We start from the raw sequence: 23083 nt of genomic DNA on the forward strand, positions 1-23083 counted from the left end.
ACTACACTACTACTACTACTACTACTATACTACTACTACTACACTACTACTATACTACTACTACTACTACTACTACACTACTACTACTACTACACTACTACTACTACTACACTACTACTACTACCACACTACTACTACTACTACACTATTACTACTACACTACTACTACTACTATACTACTACTACTACTATACTAAACTGTAGTGTAAAGCACCCTTCTGGCAAGACAGTGATGGAGTGAATGATGGTGAAAGTTTTTCTTTTTCGGGCCACCCTGCCTTGGTGGGAATCGGCCAGTGTGATAATAAAAAAAAAAATATAAAAATACTACTATACTACTACTACTACTACTACTACACCTCACTCTGAGCCTATATATACCCTCTGTGTCCATGTACTGTTTGTAATGGCTTGACAAAGCTCCTGGAGAATGAAACGTTGCCACAATAAAATGTCACATTAGTTGCCCTTGTATCCTTTTACTTTACAAGGCTGTTGTTGTAATAAAGTTGGTAGAATTACCGACAATATTTAAAGTAAAAGGACACAAGTGCAACTAATGTGACATTTTATTGTGGCAATGTTTCGCTCTCCAGGAGCTTTATCAAGCCATTACAAACAATACAAGGACACAGAGGGTATATATAGGCTCAGAGTGAGGTGCAATACTAGTGGTAGTAGTAGTAGTAGTAGTAGTAGTGACAAAAGTTGTAGTGGTAGTAGTAATACAATATGGTAGAGCAATTAATTCGTACATGAGTAAAAGGATATGAAAGCTATTACTTGGGTAAGATAAAATTAGGTTGGATAAATATAGACTGGATAGAGGCAGCCTGTTTCAGTGTTCACTCTGTAATGTGCTTTGTGTAGTATAACAGGAGAGACTATGTGATGGCAGGGTTTACTGTTTTCAGGAGGATTCTTGCTAAAGTAAAGTCAATCAGGACCTTAATCTTCCTCTACCTCCTGGAGATTTTGTTGACTTGATTGAACTCTGTTAATTTCAACTGTTTTTCTTTTAATAACAAGCTCTACAAACAAACCTACGGCATGGGAATGGGGTCCCCCATCAGTGCCGTCCTAACCAACTTATACATGGAACACCTAGAGTCCAAACACTTCGCCAACATCATCCCTTCAAGCGTCACTTGGTTACGTTACGTGGACGACGTCCTCGTAATAACTCCCAAACGTTTTGACGTAGGGAATCTTCAGGCAAGGCTCAACGCAGTTGAACCGGCGATCCAGTTTACACTAGAAGAAGAGTCCAATGACAAGCTGCCTTTCCTCGACGTCCTCATTCACAAAGTAGACAACAACCTAAGATTTCAAGTTTATCAGAAACCTACCAATAAAAACGATCTCACACACTTCTATTCCAGTCAAGATACCAAGACCAAAAGAGGCATCATCATCGGGTTTTTCCGAAGAGCATACCGAATTTGTAGTCCTGAGTTTCTTGACGAGGAATGTTCATACATTCACCAAACATTCACTGAGTTACATTTTCCTCCCTTTTTCATCAAAGACTGCAAGAAAAGAGCTCTTCAGATCATTAATTCTCCACGCACCAACACCACTCCCAACAAAGTTATAATTCTTCCCAACAGCCAGGTTGCACTGAACGTTCCTAGAGTACTTTCACAAGCCAACACCAGAGTTGCCATCACTTCTAGCACTTCAATAAAGGATCTAACCAGGACAAAATCAAAGCACCACGAACCAGCCAACGCAGGAGTTTACACTATACCCTGTGGAGGCTGTGACAAGATTTACGTGGGTGAAACAGCAAGAAACCTCGACACCCGCCTCAATGAACACATTTACGCACGTAGGAACGATAACTTGAACGCCTGTGTACAACACCAAAATTCTACCAATCATCTCATGAAATTCAGGGACGCCCAATTAGTGATCAAAGAAACTAACTTCCATAGACGCAAGTGCCTCGAATCAGCACTGATCGCTGTTTCGAATACAATTAAACAAAACAATGGCAGCTTCACCATCTCTCAAGTCTTAGCAAGAATCCTCCTGAAAACAGTAAACCCTGCCATCACATAGTCTCTCCTGTTATACTACACAAAGCACATTACAGAGTGAACACTGAAACAGGCTGCCTCTATCCAGTCTATATTTGTCCAACCTAATTTTATCTTACCCAAGTAATAGCTTTTATATCCTTTTACTCATGTACGAATTAATTGCTCTACCATATTGTATTACTACTACCACTACAACTTTTGTCACTACTACTACTACTACTACCACTAGTATTGCACCTCACCCTGAGCCTATATATACCCTCTGTGTCCATGTATTGTTTGTAATGGCTTGATAAAGCTCCTGGAGAGCGAAACGTTGCCACAATAAAATGTCACATTAGTTGCACTTGTGTCCTTTTACTTTACAAGGCTGTTGTTGATGAATGTAAGACAGGGAGGAGGAGAGTGGAAAGAGAGGTTATTGTTTAGAAGGGAAATCCCCCTCCATAAGGACTCTAGGTCACTTCAGGGGTCACTTCCCTAGCTTAAATATAGATTTACATGCAGAAAAGAATACCAAATAAATGTAAAGCACTAATAAAATGTAAATGAACATTGGTAATAGGGGTAGTTGATGAGTGGAATGGTCTGCCTAGCAGGGTGATCGAAGCTTTTAGCTTCGATCACTGGGTAGTTTCAAATTTAAGTTGGATAAATACATGAGTGAGAGGGGTTGGTTTGAATCAGGCTTGCACATGAGTAAATAGGTTTATCAAAGCTTATTGCTTGGGTTGCAGTTATGCTGTCAGTGGGTTGGATTTGTGAAGGACTTGCCTAGTATGGGCCAACAGGCCTATTGCAGTGTTCCTCCTTTATTATGTTCTAAAAGCTATGACTTGGGTAGTTTCAAATTTAGGTTAGATAAAAACATGAGTGAGAGGAGTTGGATTTGAGTCAGACTTGCACCTGAGCTTTTTACTTGGGTAGCATTTGTTCTGTTAGTGGGTTGGATTTGTGAAGGACCTGCCTAGTATGGGCCACCAGGCCTGTTGCGATGTTCCTCCTTTCTTAAGTTCTTATGTTCTTATTTAACATCACACTTAGCTTTATTGAAGACTTGTTTGTGTGAGGGAGGGATGGCAAGTTTATTGTTGGAGAATGACACTAATATCAACTCCACGGCTTATTTATCTATCACAATTCAACTAATATGACATAATAAACAATACTAATAACATAGAAACATGGAATATATACTCTAGAATGAATAAAATAAGTCATTATGTTTGCCACAAGGTGTTGTGTTGTTGTTGGGTGTATAAGGGCCACTGAGAGTAAGCCGTCCATAATGGTGGTGAAGTAGCACCTGAGGTGGCGGTGTTTTCTGTAGCCCTATATAACTCCAACAACATTGGAGGTGTTAGTAGTATCGTTGAATCGCTGAAGAAGGCACCCTCTACTACCATCACAACCACTACCACTGTCTACCACCATCACTACCACCTTCTACCACTATTGCAACTGCTACCACCATCACTACCACCTTCTACCACTATTAAAACTGCTACCATCATCACTACCACCTTCTACCACTATTAAAACTGCTACCACCATCACTACCACCCTATACCACTATCACGACTGCTTCCACTCTACCACCACCACCTTCATATTTTTCTACAAACTTTTTCTTAAATTATGATAGGGAAGCTGTGATTTCGTGTATAGGGAAAGGAGGAATAACATCTTGTAGGAGTGAGGAAAAGCCAGTTGTGAGTGTGGGAAAAGTTTGTGAGGCAGTAGGTAAAATGAAAGGGGGTAAGGCAGCCGGGATTGATGGGATAAAGATAGAAATGTTAAAAGCAGGTGGGGATATACTTTTGGAGTGGTTGGTGCAATTATTTAATAAATGTATGGAAGAGGGTAAGGTACCTAGGGATTGGCAGAGAGCATGCATAGTTCCTTTGTATAAAGGCAAAGGGGACAAAAGAGAGTGCAAAAATTATAGGGGGATAAGTCTGTTGAGTATACCTGGTAAAGTGTATGGTAGAGTTATTATTGAAAGAATTAAGAGTAAGACGGAGAAAAGGATAGCAGATGAACAAGGAGGCTTTAGGAAAGGTAGGGAGTGTGTGGACCAGGTGTTTACAGTGAAACATATAAGTGAACAGTATTTAGATAAGGCTAAAGAGGTCTTTGTGGCATTTATGAATTTGGAAAAGGCATATGACAGGGTGGATAGGGGGGCAATGTGGCAGATGTTGCAGGTGTATGGTGTAGGAGGGAGGTTACTGAAAGCAGTGAAGAGTTTTTACGAGGATAGTGAGGCTCAAGTTAGAGTATGTAGGAAAGAGGGAAATTATTTCCCAGTAAAAGTAGGCCTTAGACAAGGATGTGTGATGTCACCGTGGTTGTATAATATATTTATAGATGGGGTTGTAAGAGAAGTAAATGCGAGGGTCTTGGCAAGAGGCGTGGAGTTAAAAGATAAAGAATCACACATAAAGTGGGAGTTGTCACAGTTGCTCTTTGCTGATGACACTGTGCTCTTGGGAGATTCTGAAGAGAAGTTGCAGAGATTGGTGGATGAATTTGGTAGGGTGTGCAAAAGAAGAAAATTAAAAGTGAATACAGGAAAGAGTAAGGTTATGAGGATAACAAAAAGATTAGGTGATGAAAGATTGGATATCAGATTGGAGGGAGAGAGTATGGAGGAGGTGAATGTATTCAGATATTTGGGAGTGGACGTGTCAGCGGATGGGTCTATGAAAGATGAGGTGAATCATAGAATTGATGAGGGGAAAAGGGTGAGTGGTGCACTTTGGAGTCTGTGGAGACAAAGAACTTTGTCCTTCGAGGCAAAGAGGGGAATGTATGAGAGTATAGTTTTACCAATGCTCTTATATGGGTGTGAAGCATGGGTGATGAATGTTGCAGATAGGAGAAGGCTGGAGGCAGTGGAGATGTCATGTCTGAGGGCAATGTGTGGTGTGAATATAATGCAGAGAATTCGTAGTTTGGAAGTTAGGAGGAGGTGCGGGATTACCAAAACTGTTTTCCAGAGGGTTGAGGAAGGGTTGTTGAGGTGTTTCGGACATGTAGAGAGAATGGAGCGAAACAGAGTGACTTCAAGAGTGTATCAGTCTGTAGTGGAAGGAAGGCGGGGTAGGGGTCGGCCTAGGAAAGGTTGGAGGGAGGGGGTGAAGGAGGTTTTGTGTGCGAGGGGCTTGGACTTCCAGCAGGCATGTGTGAGCGTGTTTGATAGGAGTGAATGGAGACAAATGGTTTTTAATACTTGACGTGCTGTTGGAGTGTGAGCAGAGTAACATTTATGAAGGGGTTCAGGGAAACCGGCAGGCCGGACTTGAGTCCTGGAGATGGGAAGTACAGTGCCTGCACTCTGAAGGAGGGGTGTTAATGTTGCAGTTTAAAAACTGTAGTGTAAAGCACCCTTCTGGCAAGACAGTGATGGAGTGAATGATAGTGAAAGTTTTTCTTTTTCAGGCCACCCTGCCTTGGTGGGAATCGGCCAGTGTGATAATAATAAAAAAATTCTCACATTCTTTACCAAAGGGCTGGCACTAGAAGGTGTCTTTGGAGCCATGGTGACTTATTTAGCAGTTTCAAGCACTAAAATAAATGGAATATTATGAAATGTATCATATGAACTCGTGGGATCATCCTCACTCACTGATAAACAATGGCACACTGGCTGGGGAGTGTGAGGCGGCTCAAGGCTATGTGTACACGTCCCAGACGAACGACTATTTGCGAGTCAAACGACAATTCACAAGCCAATGTTTTGATGAAAATAACGTTACGATTTTCGAAAATTACAACTATCGATCCTTACGATTATCGTGGGACCACTGTAATTCAGAATGCTGCCGCTAGTTGGCAAAGCTGAAGCCAAAACATCCGGCAAGCAGTACACATGTTTACATTGCCATGGGAGTAGCTCACTAGTGCTTGCTTGCATTTTTTTACAGTCATTTGGCCAAATTTCTTTTTTCTAACCATGGGTTCTAAGAAAACAAGTGCAAAGGACAGTTGCTGAGAAGAAAAAGACAATGATTTACATGGACTTAGCCAGGCAATACCAGCTTAGTGCATCTACAATATGTAGATACTAAAGCTGTATCAGTTATGTTCAGTGATTAAACAAAACAATGTTGTTGTTGTTAGAGGTTTACAGGGCCACTGACAACATATGCAACACCTTCAACATCCCCCACCCTCAACCTCCCCCACCATCTCTGCTCCAAGTGTTTAAGTACATATACACTTTATATAAACAGTTTAATATTTCTTTACATTCTGTAGTGTATTATGATTTATTATGTTTTTATAAATGATATTTCTTATTTATAAATACATGGTTTCAGTGTTTTCCTCAGAAAACTAGTGATCTACTGCAGTTAGCCTCAAAAACACTCTATTTTCTCTTAAGATAAGAACATGGGAAGATACTATAGTCAAAGTGGAACAGGAAATTGCATACGCTTCCCCCACTGCCTCTGCCACCATATTATGGCCTATTTTATTCATCCTAGAGTACAGTAGACCCCCGGTATACGATATTAATCCGTTCCTGAAAGCTCATCGTATGCCAAAATTATCGGAAGGCAAATTAGTTTTCCCCATAAGAAATAATGGAAATCAAATTAATCCGTGCAAGACACCCAAAAGTACTATGAAAAAAAAGTTTTACCACATGAAATATTAAGTTTAATGCACACAAACTGAAGAAGACATGCACAGTTAGTAGTACTCTACTAACAATAGAATACATGACACTTACCTTTAATGAAGATCTGGTGATGATTGATGGGATGGGAGGAGGGGAGTGTCGAAGTTGTTAATGTTTAGAAGGGGAATCCCCTTCCATTAGGACTTGAGGTAGCAAGTCCTTTTCTGGGGTTACTTCCCTTCTTTTAATGCCACTAGGACCAGCTTGAGAGTCACTGGACCTCTGTCGCACAACAAATCTGTCCATAGAGCCCTGTACCTCCCGTTTCTTTAAGATTTGTCTAAAATGGGCCACAACACTGTCATTGTAATAGTCACCAGCACGGCTTGCAATAGCTGTGTTAGGGTGATTTTCATCCATAAAGGTTTGCAGTTCAGCCCACTTTGCACACATTTCCTTAATTTTTGAAGTAGGCACAATGGATTCCACAACTGGCACAAGGTTCTCAGGGTTAGCCCCAAACCCTTCAAAATCTTTCTTAATTTCCATACTAATTCTCACCCTTTTTACCACAGGGTTGGCACTAGAAGCTTTCTTGGGGCCCATGGTGACTTATTTTGCAGAAACAAGCACGAAAAACACTGAGATAATATGGAATGTACCGAATGTATGCTTAGATGCAAGCACACTGGCTGGCTTGTAAACACTGGCGCGCATGGGGCAGTTCAAGCCTCACGTGGGTGCGTCCCGGACGAATCGCGTGTGGCGGGTTTTTTAACGAGTGGCGAGGCAAAATTTTTGTGTTAAAATGTATCATATACCAGATTTAACGTATACCGATGCCATCGTATGCCGGGGGTCCACTGTACATATCATGTTTCTGTGTTAATTATACATGTATTGCTTATTATGTCATATTAGATGAATTGCGATAGATAAATAAGCCATACAGTTGATAACAGCATCATATTCAAGTATATTCTTGCCTCCAGAGTGCAGGAACGGATTAATGCCTATTCAATTAATTTAAATGAGGAAAATTGATCTGATATACGAGCAAATTGAGTTACGAGCTTGGTCACGGAATGGATTAAACTCATAAGTCAAGGTTCCATTGTATTAGACAAGAGATAGCCAGTGGCCATAATGAAGCCCACTTTATGCACATAAGAATGAGGTACATACGAGTGTGTGTGTGTGTGTGTGTGTGTGTGTGTGATGACTGACTCATTTACTGACTGATTTACTGATTGACTTACCGACTGACTTACTGATTTACTGACTTTTACTGACTTACTGATGGCTGATTTACTGACTTACTGACTGATTTACTGACTTACTGACTTGACTGTTTTACAGTTAGACTTTTTCATTGAAGAGGACCCTGAAATGGTGTCTAGAGCAGCTGATGCCTTACCATCAGTAGTATAATGTACTGCAGGGTAAAACAGAACAGAAATCCATTACAGAATTTATGCACACTCCAGTACAACCATCAACTTCAGTACCAGAACCTCTACCATCCACCTCAGCCCAGTAGGACCACAACATAACTCTACACTCTCTTCACAATCATCCACAAACACCAGCATCCACAATTTAATGTAAGAGATACTATTATTTCTGTTGCAGTTGTAATCTTAAGCAGTAAAAACAACATAACACATCACAACAATGAACTATAATTACATATTCACTTTTATCTTTGTAAGATGTGGAGGCCTAAAAAAAAAGTTGTTTGGCTTTTTTGGGGCTCCCAGAAATGTAACCCTATTTTTCCCCATAAGTTCTTCAGTTCATCTAACACGGTTTTACCTAACACGACGTTTTTCAGGAAGATAACTGCCATGTTAAATGAAAGTCTACTGTAACTGAAAACCGTTGCATTAGCAAAACGCTGTAAAGCAAAGTGCTGTAAAACAGGGCCCTCCTGTATACATAGTATGCATGCACTGTATTTATCATTCTGACTTTCTTGTATATTAAGTTTGGACTAGACTGGTTCCAAAAGCATCTTATTTAAATGCAAAAAAAAAAAAAAAATTAAATACAGCACACATTAATATTTAAGTCAAAAATAATCTAATATTTTTTCTTTCAAACTAAACCCTCAAAACTTGTTGTCATTTATATGGCAACCTCATATAAATTATTCTCTGATATTTTATTGTCGTCATGTTAAAAAATCTGAACTAATACTTTGTACTACCACATCTGATAAAGAATTCCTCTACAGAGAACAAAACAAAAGCATCTAATAGGTGGCAATGTGTGTTTATCATGGAAACAAAATCTACATGACAATAGTATTGAAATATTGAAGACAGGGTACCATGAACTAGTTACTGAGATGTAGAACATTACCTATGATATTAGGCAAAAAGAACACAACAGAAGAAATCAAGACTTAGAGGAATCAGGATCATAACACACAAGATATTTGAAGCAATTAACAAATTTGAAAAAGGTACTATTTGAAAGGGGTACAAGTGAGGAACACATAAATGTAAACTAAACATCTGAATGAACCAGACTTACAAGGAGGAGGATCTTATGCAGAAGGATTTTAAGCAAGTGGCCAGCACACTAGGACACAACAACAGAAGCAAATTCCTTACAAGACTCAAAAGGAGATGACAACAAAATCCACATGGTAGGGAATGTTTCACACTAGGAACCAGTAACTAGAGTTTAATCTTCACAAATATACACACTAGTCAAGTTAGGTACCTTTGATATACCTTTGAAGAGTTTCAAAAGTTTGTCTACTCTCTGAGCCCAGCCATGGGCCAGGCTCGTCTGGTGCTTGCCTGGTCAACCAGGCTGTTGCTGCTGCAGGCCTGCTGCCCCACATATCCATCACAGCCTGATTGATTTGGCACCTAGTGAAAATACTTGTCCAGTTTCCTCTTGAAGGCTTCTACACTTGTTCCAGCCATGTTTCTGATATCTTCTGGTAAGATGTTGAATAGCCTGGGACCCCGGATGTTGATACAGTGTTCCCTTATTGTCCCCACTGCATCCCTGCTCCTCACTGGATTTATTTTACACTTCCTCCCATCTCTCTCACTCCAGTATGTTGTTATGTCAGTGTGCAGATCTGGGACCAGGCCCTCAAGTATTTTCCAGGTATATATTAACATGCTTTACATATTAGGTGCTTTACAGGCTCAATGTGAGCAGTAAATGATCTCTATTTGTTCCAGCTCCAATATTTCACCTGCTTTGAATGGGGCTGTCAGCACTGAGCAATATTCTAAGTGAGGGTGCACTAGCGATTTGAAGAGTGTCACCATCGGCATAGTTTCCCTTGTTTTGAAAGTTCTCAATCCCCCCCCCCCCCCGGCCATCTTCCTGGCTGTCGTGATCTTTGTCTTGTTATGGTCTTTAAAAGAAAGGTCCGCTGACATAATTATTCCCAGGTCTTTTACGTGTTCCTTACATTCTATTTGGTGGCCCTCTTGAGTTTTGTATATAGTGTTCCTTTTGAGTTCTTCATTCTTTCCATACCTAAGCAGCTGGAACTTATCACCATTGAACATCATGTTGTTCTCCACTGCCCACTAGAAAACCCTGTTTATGTCTTCCTGTACTTTTTCAGTGTCCTCTACAGTACTGACTTTCATGCTTATTTTAGTGTCATCTGCAAATGATGATACAAAAGTGTGCCGGGTGTTTTTGTCTATGTCTGCTATGAGAATGAGAAACAGCAGAGGTGCCAGGACAGTGCCTTGGCATTGAGCTTTTGACCTCACTGATGCTGGATCTTGCCCTGTTCACTACTACTTTTTGTGTTTTGTGTTAGGAAGCCGAAAATCCATCTGCCTACCTTCCCCGTAATGCCATGGCCTTCATTTTGTGCGCTATCACTCCATGATCGCATTTGTCAAACACCTTTGCAAAATCTGTGTAAATCACATCTGCATTTTGGTCATCTTCCAATGCCTCCATAATTCTGTCATAATGGTTCGGCAGCTGTGACAGGCATGATCGTCTTGCTCTAAAACCATGCTGCTTCGGGTTATGTTGGTTGTGCTGCTCCATGAAATTTGTAATCTGTTGTCTCATCACTCTTTCAAGAATTTTTATGATGTGCGAAGTTAGGGCTACTGGTCGGTAATTTTTAGGTAGTGCTCTGCTACATTCCTTATGCAAAGGAGCTATGTCTGCACTCTAGATCTAGGCTTTTTCTCCAAAGAATTCTGAGGGCTTGTGCTAGTGGTACTTTGCACTTCTTTATAAACTACAGTGGACCCTCCCTTTTCATTGGGCTCTGTTTTCGCCCATTTCAGTTATTGCCGATTTTTTCTGTATAATTATTGGCTCAGTATTCGTTGCTCTCCTCCATTCTCGTCGGTGGTACGGTACATGTCTGAGTGTGCCGTGCACACAACCTCCCAAACCCGCATTCCGAGGAGGCAGTGTCGCTTTGTTTATGGTTGAGCAAACATTACCCCTGTGAGCTCATAGGGATTATTTCGTAATAATTCATTGTTTCTTGCACTTGTTTATTCTGTGTGACTGCTAAATAAGCCACCATGAGCCCAAACAAAGCTGCTAGTGCCAGTCCTTTGGTAAAGAAGGTGAGAATCATGATAGAATTAAAGAAAGAAATCATTGAAAAATATGAACATGACTTACATGTGATCGACATTGTCAGGATGTACAGCAAGCCTGTATCAACCATCAGTTCCATCGTAGCGAAGAAAAGCAAAATCAAGGAAGCTGATGTTGCGAAAGGGGTAAAAGTGATAACAAAACAGAGATCACAAACACTGGAAGATGTTGAGAAATTGTTGTTGGTGTGGATCAACGAGAAACAATTAATGGGAGATAGTACTGTGCAGTTGATAATTTGCAAAAAGGCAAGGCATGCCGATCTCGTAAAGAAAATGCCTCGAACAAGTGCTGATGTTAGTGAATTTAAGGTCAGCAAAGGCCAATTCGAGAAATTCAAGAAGCATGGTGGCATACACAGTGTCGTAAGGCATAGTGAGCCAGCAAGTTCAGATAAACATGTGGCTGAAAAATTTGTGCATGAATTCAAAGAGTACATAGAGGCTGAAAGATTTGTCCCCCAACAAGTGTTCAATTGTGACAAAACAGGCCTCTTTTGGAAGAAAATGCCAAAGAGGATATACATCACACAGGAGGAACAGGCACTGCCAGGACACAAGCCCATGAAAGACAGGCTGACTCTCTTGTTCTGTGGTAATGCTAGTGGGCATTTAAAAGTGAAGCTTTTACTGGTGTATCAATCTGAAAATCCCAGTGTTCAAGAAACAGTGTCGCCAAGAGTAAACTGTGTGTAATGTGGAAGGCTAACAGTACGGCATGGGTCACAAGGGAAATTTTCACTGACTGGTTGAATGACGTGTTTGGACCGAGTGTGAAGAAATACCTCCTGGAAAATAAATTGCCACTCAAGTGCCTCCTGGTAATGGACAATGCTCCTGCTCATCCTCCAAACCTCAATGGCCAAATGGTGGAGGAGTTTAATTTCATCACAGTGAAGTTCTGGCCCCCAAATACCACTCCTCTCACCCAGCCCATAGACCAGCAGATCATTTCAAACTTCAAAAGACACTACACCAAAGCAATGTCTCAAAAGTGCTTTGATATGACCTCAGACACTCAACTGACCCTAAGAGAGTTCTGGAAAGATCACTTCAACATCCTCAACTGCATAAGCCTTATAGATAAGGCTTGGCAGGGAGTGATTTCCAGGACGATGAACTCTGCTTGGAGAAAATTGTGCCAGAATGTGTCCAAGAGAGGGATTTTGAAGGGTTTGGGGCTGACCCTATCAACCTTACACCTATTGTAGAATGTATTGTGGCATTGGGGAACTCATTGTGGTTGGATGTGAGTGGCCAGGATATGGAAGAGTTGGTGGAGGACCACAGTGAAGAGCAAAACACTGAAGAGCTGCAAGAGTTTCATCTGCAACAGCAACAGAGCACAGCTGAGGAAAATGCTTCAGAGGAGGAGGAAGAGAGAGAGAAGAAAGTGCCTTCTTCAGAGATTAAGGAGATTTGTGTAATGTGGAAAAGGGTGCAAACATTTGTGGAGGAGCATCAGCCTAACAAAGCTGTTGCAAGTCGTGTTGGCAACATGTACAATGACAATGCCATGTCCCATTTTAGGCAAGTTTTAAGGAGACACCAGAAACAGAGCTCTCTGGAACAATTTTTTGTGCGACAGGGGTCCAGTGACTCAAGCTGGCCCTGGTGCCATTAAAAAACAAAGGACTTGTTACCTAAAAGTCTTTATGGAAGGGGATTCCCCTTCCAATCAATAGTGACTTCTCCTTCCTCTCCCCTCCTCCCTGTCTACCATACACCAAGAGTCTTCAATAAAGGTAAGTGTCGTGTTATTTTGTTTTATACTTGATTTCTCATTCTTTTATGTATGTAAATCTATATTTAACTCTTTCAGGGTTTCCGACATACTAGTACGGCTTACGCACCAGGGTTATTGACGTACTAGCATGCCTAAATTCTAGCGCCTTCAAATCTAGCGAGAGAAAGCTGGTAGGCCTACATATGAAAGAATGGGTCTATGTGGTCAGTGTGCACAGTATAAAAAAAAATCCTGCAGCACACAGTGCATAATGTGAAACAAAAAACTTTCACCGTGTTTTTGGTTTAAAACAGCGACTTTGCGCTGTATTTTCGTATGGTATTTATGGTTGTATTCCAGTTTTCCTGGTCTCATTTTATAGAATGGAAGACATATTACAGACACTGAGATGATTTTGATTCGTTTCACAATGAAAAGTACCTTGAAATTGAGCTCAAAGTAGCAGAAATGTTCGATTTTTGCCAAAGTTCAAAAGTAAACAAATCATGCCATGTGCCCAATACACATCAACTAGTGAGTCTAATATTCTTTCACAAGTGCACTGATATTATTTATACCATTTCTACACTAATGTAGTAGTCTGCATAACAGTAAATCTTCTATTTTTTGTGAGAATAAAAATTCAAAGTGGAAAGCAAATGAAATGTAAGAGGGGCGTGGGGACGTGACTAATGAACAGAGGAAATGTTATTTTAGTGCCAGGAATGTCTGTCTTGTTTATTCTGGACCCTATTTGGAAACTGGCATCTTTTGAAATTTGTGTGAAATTGGCAAAATTGCTAATTTCTGACCACTTTATTGGATAATTGAAAACAGTAAATGGGTGGTTTCTTGTACTCATTCGATAGAAAAAATGGAGTTCTAGTGAAATAGTTATGATGTCTGTCAACTAGTACACTGGAATTGGCTGAAAATAGGGCTCAAAGTCAGCGAAATCGCCGATGCGTAAACATCGTCAAGACCACTAACTTCGCGAGAGCATAATTCCCTAAGTTTTCCATCAAATTTCATACTTTTGGTGTCATTATGATCGAAAAATTTTCGACCCTGAGAACAAGTTTAGGAGAGGGCCTCTCGACCCTGAAAGGGTTAATGTATAAAAAATATTTTTTTGTTAATACTTCTGGGTGGCTGGAACAAATTAATTAGATTTACATTATTTCTTATGGGAAAATGGTTTCAGTTTTAGTCGATTTCACATTTCGTCAGACTCTCTGGAACGAATTAAGACGAAAAGAGAAGGTCCACTGTAGTTATGAAAAGAGAAGGTCCACTGTAGTTAACAAAAATAGTATACATTACTTAAGCAAAACCAATTAACTAGTTTAAATCCTGTCATATATAAAATGGAAAAAAGTAAATGTTAAAAGAAATATAGGAAAAAAGGGAAGAATGTGGGAGGAGAGAAGCAAGAATGTGGGAGGAGAAAAGTAAGAATATGGGAAGGAGAGAAGCAATAATATGGGGAGGAGGGAAGTAAGAATGTAGGAGAGAAGCAAGAATGTGAGGAAGAAGGAAGCATGAATGTGAGAGGTGGAAAGAAAGAGGTGGAAGGGGGGAAGCAAGGAAAGAGAAAGAAAGAATGAGGGAAGGAGAGAGAGAAAAAAAGAGGGAAAGAACAGAAGGGAAAGTAAAGAGGAAAAAAAGGAATGAAGGAAACAAGGAAGGAGGGAAGCAATGAGGGAAATACGGAAGGAAACAGGGAAGGAGGGAAACAAGGAAGGAGGGAAACAAGCAAGGAGGGAAGCAAGCAAGGAGGGAAACAAGGAAGAAGGAAAGCAAGGAAGGAGGGAAATGAGGATGGAGGGTAACAAGGAAGGAGGGAAGCAAGGAAGGAGGGAAATAAGGAAGGAGGGAAACAAGGAAGGGGGGAAACAAAGGAGGAAAACCAGGAAGGCAGGAAGCAAGCAAAGAGAGAAACAAACAAGGAGGGAAGAAGGGAAACAAAGAACGAGGGAAGCAAGAGTATGGAGAAGTCATTAAGAGTTTCACAAAACACTGAAGATACTTACTGACATCACTAATGTTGAGAGCCAGCTGGTTGTTACTGCGCTGGGCTACAAACATTGGATCAGCCATGCCTCCAACACCTGCCACACACAAATGAAAAACGAAAGTTAGGCACAAAAAAAGCCAAAATCCCAAATACATAATCTTCACCATTAATAATTAATAATAACATCTTTATTTCTACAGGTACATGTACAAGGTATACAGGCCTAGCTGACATCAATGACATACTACTATACAGAAAGCCCCTTGTTATACCTGGAGAGGGTTTCAGGAGTCAATGCCCCTGCAGCCTGGTCTGTGACCATGCCTTGTCTGCAGAACATTTTGGGCAAATTAGGTCAATTTTGTCTCAGGATGTGACCCACACCAGTCCACTTACTCCCAGGTACCCATTTTACATTAATGGGTGAGCAGGGACAGCAGGTGTCTTATGGAAACACATCCTAATGTTTTCCAGCCGTACCAGAGGATTGATTCCAGGACCTCAGTGTGTGAGCTGACTGCACTAGCAATCGAGCTACGGGACACCTTAACAACAAATTTTAATTTTCATTCAATTACTTTGTTTGAAACAGTTAAATAATATTAACAACTGCCTAGTCTTGCCCATCTCAATAATTAAAAAAATAACTGCATATGCAAATGGCTTAGAATTATAAATGCATGACTGCTACTACCATCTATAACTAAGCCAACAAAAATCTCCAAGACAAGTGCCTCATTATTTGAGGACGTCTGGACCAATCCTACATTCCTACTAAAAGCTGGGATAATCACAAATAACACCACTGACCACTACCCTACCTTCCTCATAACCAACTTGTGTAAATTGCCTCAAGACACTAGAAAGATCTCATTTTGACTACGTGACGAGTCATCAGTAAATAACTTTTTCAGCAGTGACACTGACTAGCACAGAGAGCTAGGCAACAATCATGATACTGATGAATGTGTCAAAATTTTTCTTCATAAAACCCAAAACCTCTATAACAGGCATTGTCCAATTAAAATTAAGTAAATCACAGCTAAGAGACTAAACAGCCCATAGCTTACAAACAATATCCTCAAATCCATTGATAAAAAACACCAATATTAAAAACAGTCCAAACTGGGTTTAATAACAAAACAGACAAAACAACACACAACTTGACTCACGAAATCGTAATGACACAATTGCAAACAAATCATACCACGGCTTTGAGGGGACTTGAGCTAGAGTTCGTCACGGTCACGCTAGCTGGAGATTTGTCTGTAAAAACTTGCATTTGTGGTCACAGTGGTGCCTATGCTAACCTTCCTATGGTGAAGAAATATACCTAGTTGGATAAATCTTATTGTGGCTAGCTGGCCCAGTGCTAACACGACGGTCTGGAGTTTTGAGACTCTCTGATCGCAGGATCTATCCCCACCCGTAGTATGTTTTTTTTTTTAAACAATACACATCAAGTTACTAACCTAATATGGAAGTCTTAACAACTGTATTGTGCAAGAAGACTTAATGAAATAAAAGGGGATATGAAAAAAGACCTGGAAAACCCTCTCTGAAATCCGGGGCTCTAGAGAACTGTCCAGCAACAGAGATATAAACTTAGCTAAACCAGATAAACCAGACATCCAGCCTGCAGACAATGCCAACAAACTTAATATCCTCTTCTATACTATAGGATCAAAACTAGCAAGCAAAATCCCAACCTCAAATACACAGGCAAAAGACTACCTCACTGGAAATTACCCAAATACCTATATCTAGCTGCTACTAATCCTACCAGTCTCACTGATCATAAAGTCACTTAAAAACAAGAAAAATACCTAAATAACTTGCTACCACTCATGTACAAAAAAAAGAAGCACATGTGCTGTCTCCCATTATTGCAACTAACAGATCAATGGAATCTTCAACTTTCCCTTCCATACTTAAGATAGCAAGGGTTACCCCAATTCACAAAGGAGGTAATCCAATTGAAATGAATTATAGGCCTACATCAAGCTTGCCCTTATTATCAAAAATCTCTGAAAAAATAATTCATAAGCGAGTTTACTCCTACCTAATAACTCACAACATACTTAACCCCTGCCAGCTTGGGTATAGGCCAAAAAAAAAGTACAAATGATGCAATTATACAAATGCTTGAACTGCTATATGCAGCTCTTGAAAAAAAAAAAATTAATACTCTCTGGGGATCTTCACAGACCTGCAAAAAGCATTCGATACAGTGAACCACAATATCTTGCTCCTTAAACTAGAACATTATGGGGTCAGAGGACATACCTTTCAATACCTAAAATCATAGCAATAGACACCAGTACATCTCCACAAACGGTGTAACCTTGTCTACCCAGCCTGTAGCTGTTGGAGTGCCACAGGGCAGTGTCCTTGGCCCTAAGCTCTTTCTTATTTACATCAATGATCTGTTTGCAGATGACACTAATTATGTCTTCTCCCACACAAACCCAACTATGCTTAGTGACACTGTTAACAATAAGCTACTAAAAATATTTAAGTGGATGATGACCAACAAACTCACTCTTAATACAGACAATGTCTATTACATGCTGTTAGGAAACAGAGCCTTAAATACAGTGGAACCCCGAGTTTTGTCCTTAATCTGTTCCAGGAGCATGGACTGAAGTCGAAACATCCTAAAGCCGAAGCAATATTTCCCATAAGAATTAATGTAAATACAATTAATCCGTTCCAGGGAGTTGGGAATCCCACTCCATAAGGACTTCAGGTATCAAAGCCCTCTCTAGTGTTATTTCCCTTCTTTGTCTTTTGCTGCTACAGTATATTTATTACTTACCTTAAAATATTTGTAGTCTTAATGTAGGGCGAGAGGTGAGTAGTATTTATTTGTAGAAATTCAGTGTAGGTAGCCTGTTGATGTAGGTGCACGTATGTAGCCCCCCTGGGCTACACTTCACAGCCATATTATTACACTACACAGCCATATTATTACATCAATATACCATGTTCACTCTGTTTAATCATTTCTAACAACTACCTTTAGATGCCATCATAAACAAAGGGAGAAATAATGAATAATTCATGCCGAGAATTGTAAACAAACAAGTACGAAGGGCGGTTACTGCACCAGACGCCAGACTCAGTTTTCTCTAATGCTGCATCAGAGAAAACGTAATGCTTACCTTTCACCCTCCTCCCTCGATTCGCCGGTGCTCACCACTCAATAACATATAAACATTGCATATTTATATGCTATGTAATGTGTTTCTTATATAATTTTGAAGAAATTATCATACAGTGGGCCCTCGAATTTCGAACGTACTGATTATCGAACTTTTCAAGTTTCGACCGCTTTTTTCGAACCAATTTTGTTCTGAGTATCGAACTCTACCGGTCTTTCAAACTGCCGGGTACCGGACCTGTCACCAGCCCGCTCTGTCCGCATCCCCACACAGGCATCATAAGTAGTCTGGCTTTGTTGATGCTTGAGTGAACACTAACCTGCACGTTCATTCAAACATTTCACTATTAATTCATCGTGTTTAGTGCTTGTGCGACTGTGAAATAAGCTACCATGGGCCCAAAGAAACTTGCTAGTGGTACCCCTGTGGTAAAGTAAGTTAGAAACACCATAGACGTGAAGAAGGAAATACAGTAGGGCCCCTCTTATACGGCAGGTTAGGTTCCAGGCTACTGCTGGAAAGCAGACATCACCAGAAAGCAGAACGCCATATTTTTCCACTTATAAATGCATATAAATGCCATATATTAAGTTAGCAATAGAATTAGGCATTAAAACAATAAAAAAGTAAAATACACACACAGTACACTCATTATTTACCTCAAAATATTAGTAGTCTTAATGTAGGGCAAAAGGTGAGTAGTATTTACTCTAAGAAGTTAGGTGAGGTAGCCCTCCTGGCCACCCCACCCACATATAATATACTATGATGATGCTTAACCCTTAAACTGTCCAAACGTAGATCTACGTTTTTTCAACATTTGAAAGTATGTAAAAAAGTAGATCTTCTTTTCTTTTTTTACATTTGAAAAAGTGTAAAAAAAACTTTGATCTACATTTTTTTTTGTTATATTTGAAAATATGTAAAAAAAACATAGATCTACTTTTGGAGCACTACGCATGTGAACGTAGATCTGATAAGATAAGATAAGATAAGATAAGATTTCGTTCGGATTTTTAACCCCGGAGGGCTAGCCACCCAGGATAACCCAAGAAAGTCAGTGCGTCATCGAGGACTGTCTAACTTATTTCCATTGGGGTCCTTAATCTTGTCCCCCAGGATGCGACCCACACCAGTCGACTAACACCCAGGTACCTATTTGCTGCTAGGTGAACAGGACAACAGGTGTAAGGAAACGTGTCGAAATGTTTCCACCCGCCGGGAATCGAACCCGGGCCCTCCGTGTGTGAAGCGGGAGTTTTAGCCACCAGGCCACCGGGCCTGGACAGTTTAAGGGTTAAAGCTCCATAGAGTGATAAAATGCATATACAGTACACTCATTACTTATCTTAAAATATTTGTAGTCCTAATGTAGGGTGGAAGGTGAAAAGTATTTATTTGTAGAAAGTAGTGTGGTAGGTAGGGTAGTGTTGGGAAGCCAGCCTGGCCACCCCACCCACTACGTAAACAAACAGACAATGTGTCTGGTTATGGTTCATACACATTCATACAAACACCTTACATTGTGTACAAGTTGTCTCCTCAGTGGTACAGTAGAGTAAATAAAGGCCAACACTTCCATTCTCATGTAATTTTTAGAAGGAATGATGCTCTGACAAATTATTATTATTATTATTATTATTATTATTATTATTATTATTATTATTATTATTATTATTATTATTATTATTATTATTACAAGTTATTATGTTATTATTCTCACAAGTTATTATTACTTTAATCATAATAAAAAAGAAGCACTAAACTCACAAGGGTCATGAACTGCTATATACAGAGTGAAGGCATGTGAAAGGAATATTTATCTACAGTTATCCCCCAGTGTTTGACTAAAGAAAACGTAATTCTTCCGACATTCCTACAAAGTCTCTTTGTAAACAAATCTCATATGTCAATTTTTTATTCTGTGGGTGTATATATAATGTTTATATGCTACCTAACGTGTTTCTTATATAATTTTGAAGAAAATATCACAGATGGATTAATGAAAATGTCTATATTAACGTAAAATAAGACATTTAATGTGTCCAAGAGAGATTATTATTACGTAGTACACATTACTATGGCATCATGAGTAGAGAGACTAAACAATTTTCATGTGTACCTGCACACCAGCACAGTGTGTAAGTATATTTAGGTACAGGCACTCATAAGCATAATTATCAGAGTACATATAAAATACACAATAACTTTAAAACACTTGAAAGTTTGGAAAGTTTCCAGACATAATAGATGCGCTCACAGAGAATGTAAACAAACTGGGTGGGGCACACCGTATTTGAAAGACCGCTTGCTGTATAGTAAATTCTGGTCAAAATTTAACATCGCCGTATTAGTAGAACACCGTAAGGTGAAACGCTGTAAAGCGGGGCCCTACTGTAATACAAAAATATGAGAGTGGTGTGAGACTTGTTGAGCTTGCCAGGATGTATGGCAAAACAAGTCAACCATCGCTTCTATCCTGGCAAACAAAGAACAAATCAAGGAAGTTGATGTTGTGAAAGGTGTTGATATGCTAACCAAAAATAGACCACAGACAGTCGATCTGGCTGAGAAGTCATTGCTGGTGTGGACCAAAGATAGAGAGATGGCAGGTGATAATGTTTCAGAGACGATTATTTGTGAAAAGGCAAGGATTAAGGACGTGTGCAAAGTGGAATGAGTTGCAAACTTTTGTTGAAAAGTATCACCCTGACCAAGCTGAAACAAGCCATCTCTGCAACAAGTTCAGTGACAGAACCATGTCCCACTTCAGGGAAATGTTAAAGAGGCACCAGATACAGAGGACTGTGGACGGTTATTTTGCAAGACGGGTCCAGTGATTCTCAAGCTGGTCCTAGTGGCATTAAAAGACAGAGAAGGGAAGTAACCCCAGAAAGGGCTTTGATACCTAAAGTCCTTATGGAGGGGGATTCTCCTTCCAAACACTAACCCCAACTCCCTCTCTCCTCCTCCCTATCTTCCAGATGCCATCACTGATCTTCAATAAAGGTAATTAAAAATATTATTTATGTTTATTTAAATTTATTACTAATTGTACTATGTATGTTTGTTGTATGTAAAACTATAATGTAATCTCTATAAAATGTATTTATTTGTGAATACTTTTGGGTTTCTAGAACAGATTAATTGTATTTCCATTATTTTTCATGGAAAATATTGGTATGACTTTCGAACATTTCGACTTTAGAACTAGGTCCTTGAAAGGATTAAGTTTGAAACTCGAGGGTCCACTGTAGATGGATTAATGAAAATGTCTATATTCACTCGAGGAGAAACAAAGCCACACTGACTCACGACGCCCGTGTGGGCAGGCACGCAGGCACAGGCAGGCGAACAGGTCTGGTACGAAGGACGAAACACGGGGCACAGTGCAAAACTCGGAATAAAACTGAGCTGAAAAAACGGTTGTAAACTCGAGGCGTACGATACTAAGGGCGGATGAAACTTGGGGTTCCACTGTATCCAACTTAACATATTGATAAATGGTTCCCCCTAAGGAAGACACACTGAGGGCAAATCTTTAGGTCTACACCTTGACTACAACCTTAAATTTCAGACCCACATCCAACACATAGCCAAGAAAGTCTCCAAAACAGTAGGCATCCTTTCTAAAATATGGTACTATGTACCCCAAACAGTACTACTTACACTATATCACTCTCTAATCTACCCTTACTTCACCTATAGCATTTGTGCTTGGGGATCTACTATGTCTAATCACCTTAAACCCTTAATAACCAACAAAAGGCTGCTGTGAAGATGATCATCTCCCACACCAGACAACACACCCCTCTGCTGTTTGAGCTTACTTAATACATAAAATATACATTCATATTATTATGCCTACTACTGTACACATAAAGTACACTAAACTCCAAAATAAACCCTCCTCTCAAATTTCTCCACCTTAGCTACGACAGAACATACAGGCATAACACAAGGCACAAAACTCTGACATCCCTCATGTCTGTCTCACCCTATTCAAAAATGTAGTGCACATAAAAGGCCCTAAGATCTGGAATTCATTGCCTGAACCAGGAAAAGGTCCCCTGTCTGCCAATCAATTTAGGGCTATAATCAAAACACATCTCATCTCCCAAGCTTAACTATACTGACACATACTAAATCACTCAGCCAGTTTGAAACTACTCAAGAAATCCCCAAAAACTGAGGATAGCTAGATGTATATACAGTGGACCCCCGGATTTCGTAGTCGTCGGATTTCGTAATATTCGGAAATAGTAACTTTTTTCGTCAAAATATTGGTTCGGTGATCGTCATCGAGCTCAGTAATAGTCATTCGTCCCAAATGCATCCGCATGGCAACAACGGCCTGACACTCAGTGTGCCATTATCAGCCAGTGAGCATGATCCCACACGTTCATACGATACATTTCGTATTATTCTATTCTTTTTAGTGCTTGCAACTACTAAATAAGCTACCATGTGCCCCAAAGAAGTTCCTAGTGCCAGCCAGCCCTTTGGTAAAAGGCTGAGAGAGAGGGGAGAATGTGCCTTCTTCAGTGATTCTGCAATATGAGCGATACTAAAGCAGCAGGAGTCGATGAAGGCTATAGCGCCAGCCAGCGATAAAGTGTAGGATAAACAGTGTAGCAAGTTAAGCAATTAATCGATAGAAAAAGGACCGCATGAAACCGAGTCCTCCAATTTTGTTAGAGGTATATAGGGCTACTGAAAACACCGCCGCCTCTTGCGGAAAATCAATTGCCACTCAAGTGCCTCCTGGTAATGGACAATGCTCCTGCTCATCCTCCAGACTTGGAAGACCAATTGTTGGAGGAGTTCTTGCCCCCTAATATTACTCCTCTCATCCAGCCCATGGACCAGCAGGTTATTTCAAACT

General features: G+C 40.1%; 1 protein-coding gene across 8 annotated transcripts in view; it reads right to left on the reverse strand.

Moving 5' to 3' along the window:
- Positions 1–23083, reverse strand: part of LOC128685468 (embryonic polarity protein dorsal) — a 157847-nt gene that overhangs the window by 82772 nt on the left and 51992 nt on the right. For all 8 annotated transcript variants that reach the window (XM_053772015.2, XM_053772014.2, XM_053772013.2 and 5 more), the window contains one exon: positions 15051–15128. In XM_053772015.2, coding sequence (XP_053627990.1) covers positions 15051–15117 — 67 coding nt within the window. In that variant the 5' untranslated portion in view covers positions 15118–15128. The remainder of the gene's footprint in view (positions 1–15050; positions 15129–23083) is intronic.

This window comes from Cherax quadricarinatus, chromosome 8 (assembly GCF_038502225.1).
Source record: "Cherax quadricarinatus isolate ZL_2023a chromosome 8, ASM3850222v1, whole genome shotgun sequence".
Classification (NCBI taxonomy): Eukaryota; Metazoa; Arthropoda; class Malacostraca; order Decapoda; family Parastacidae; genus Cherax; species Cherax quadricarinatus.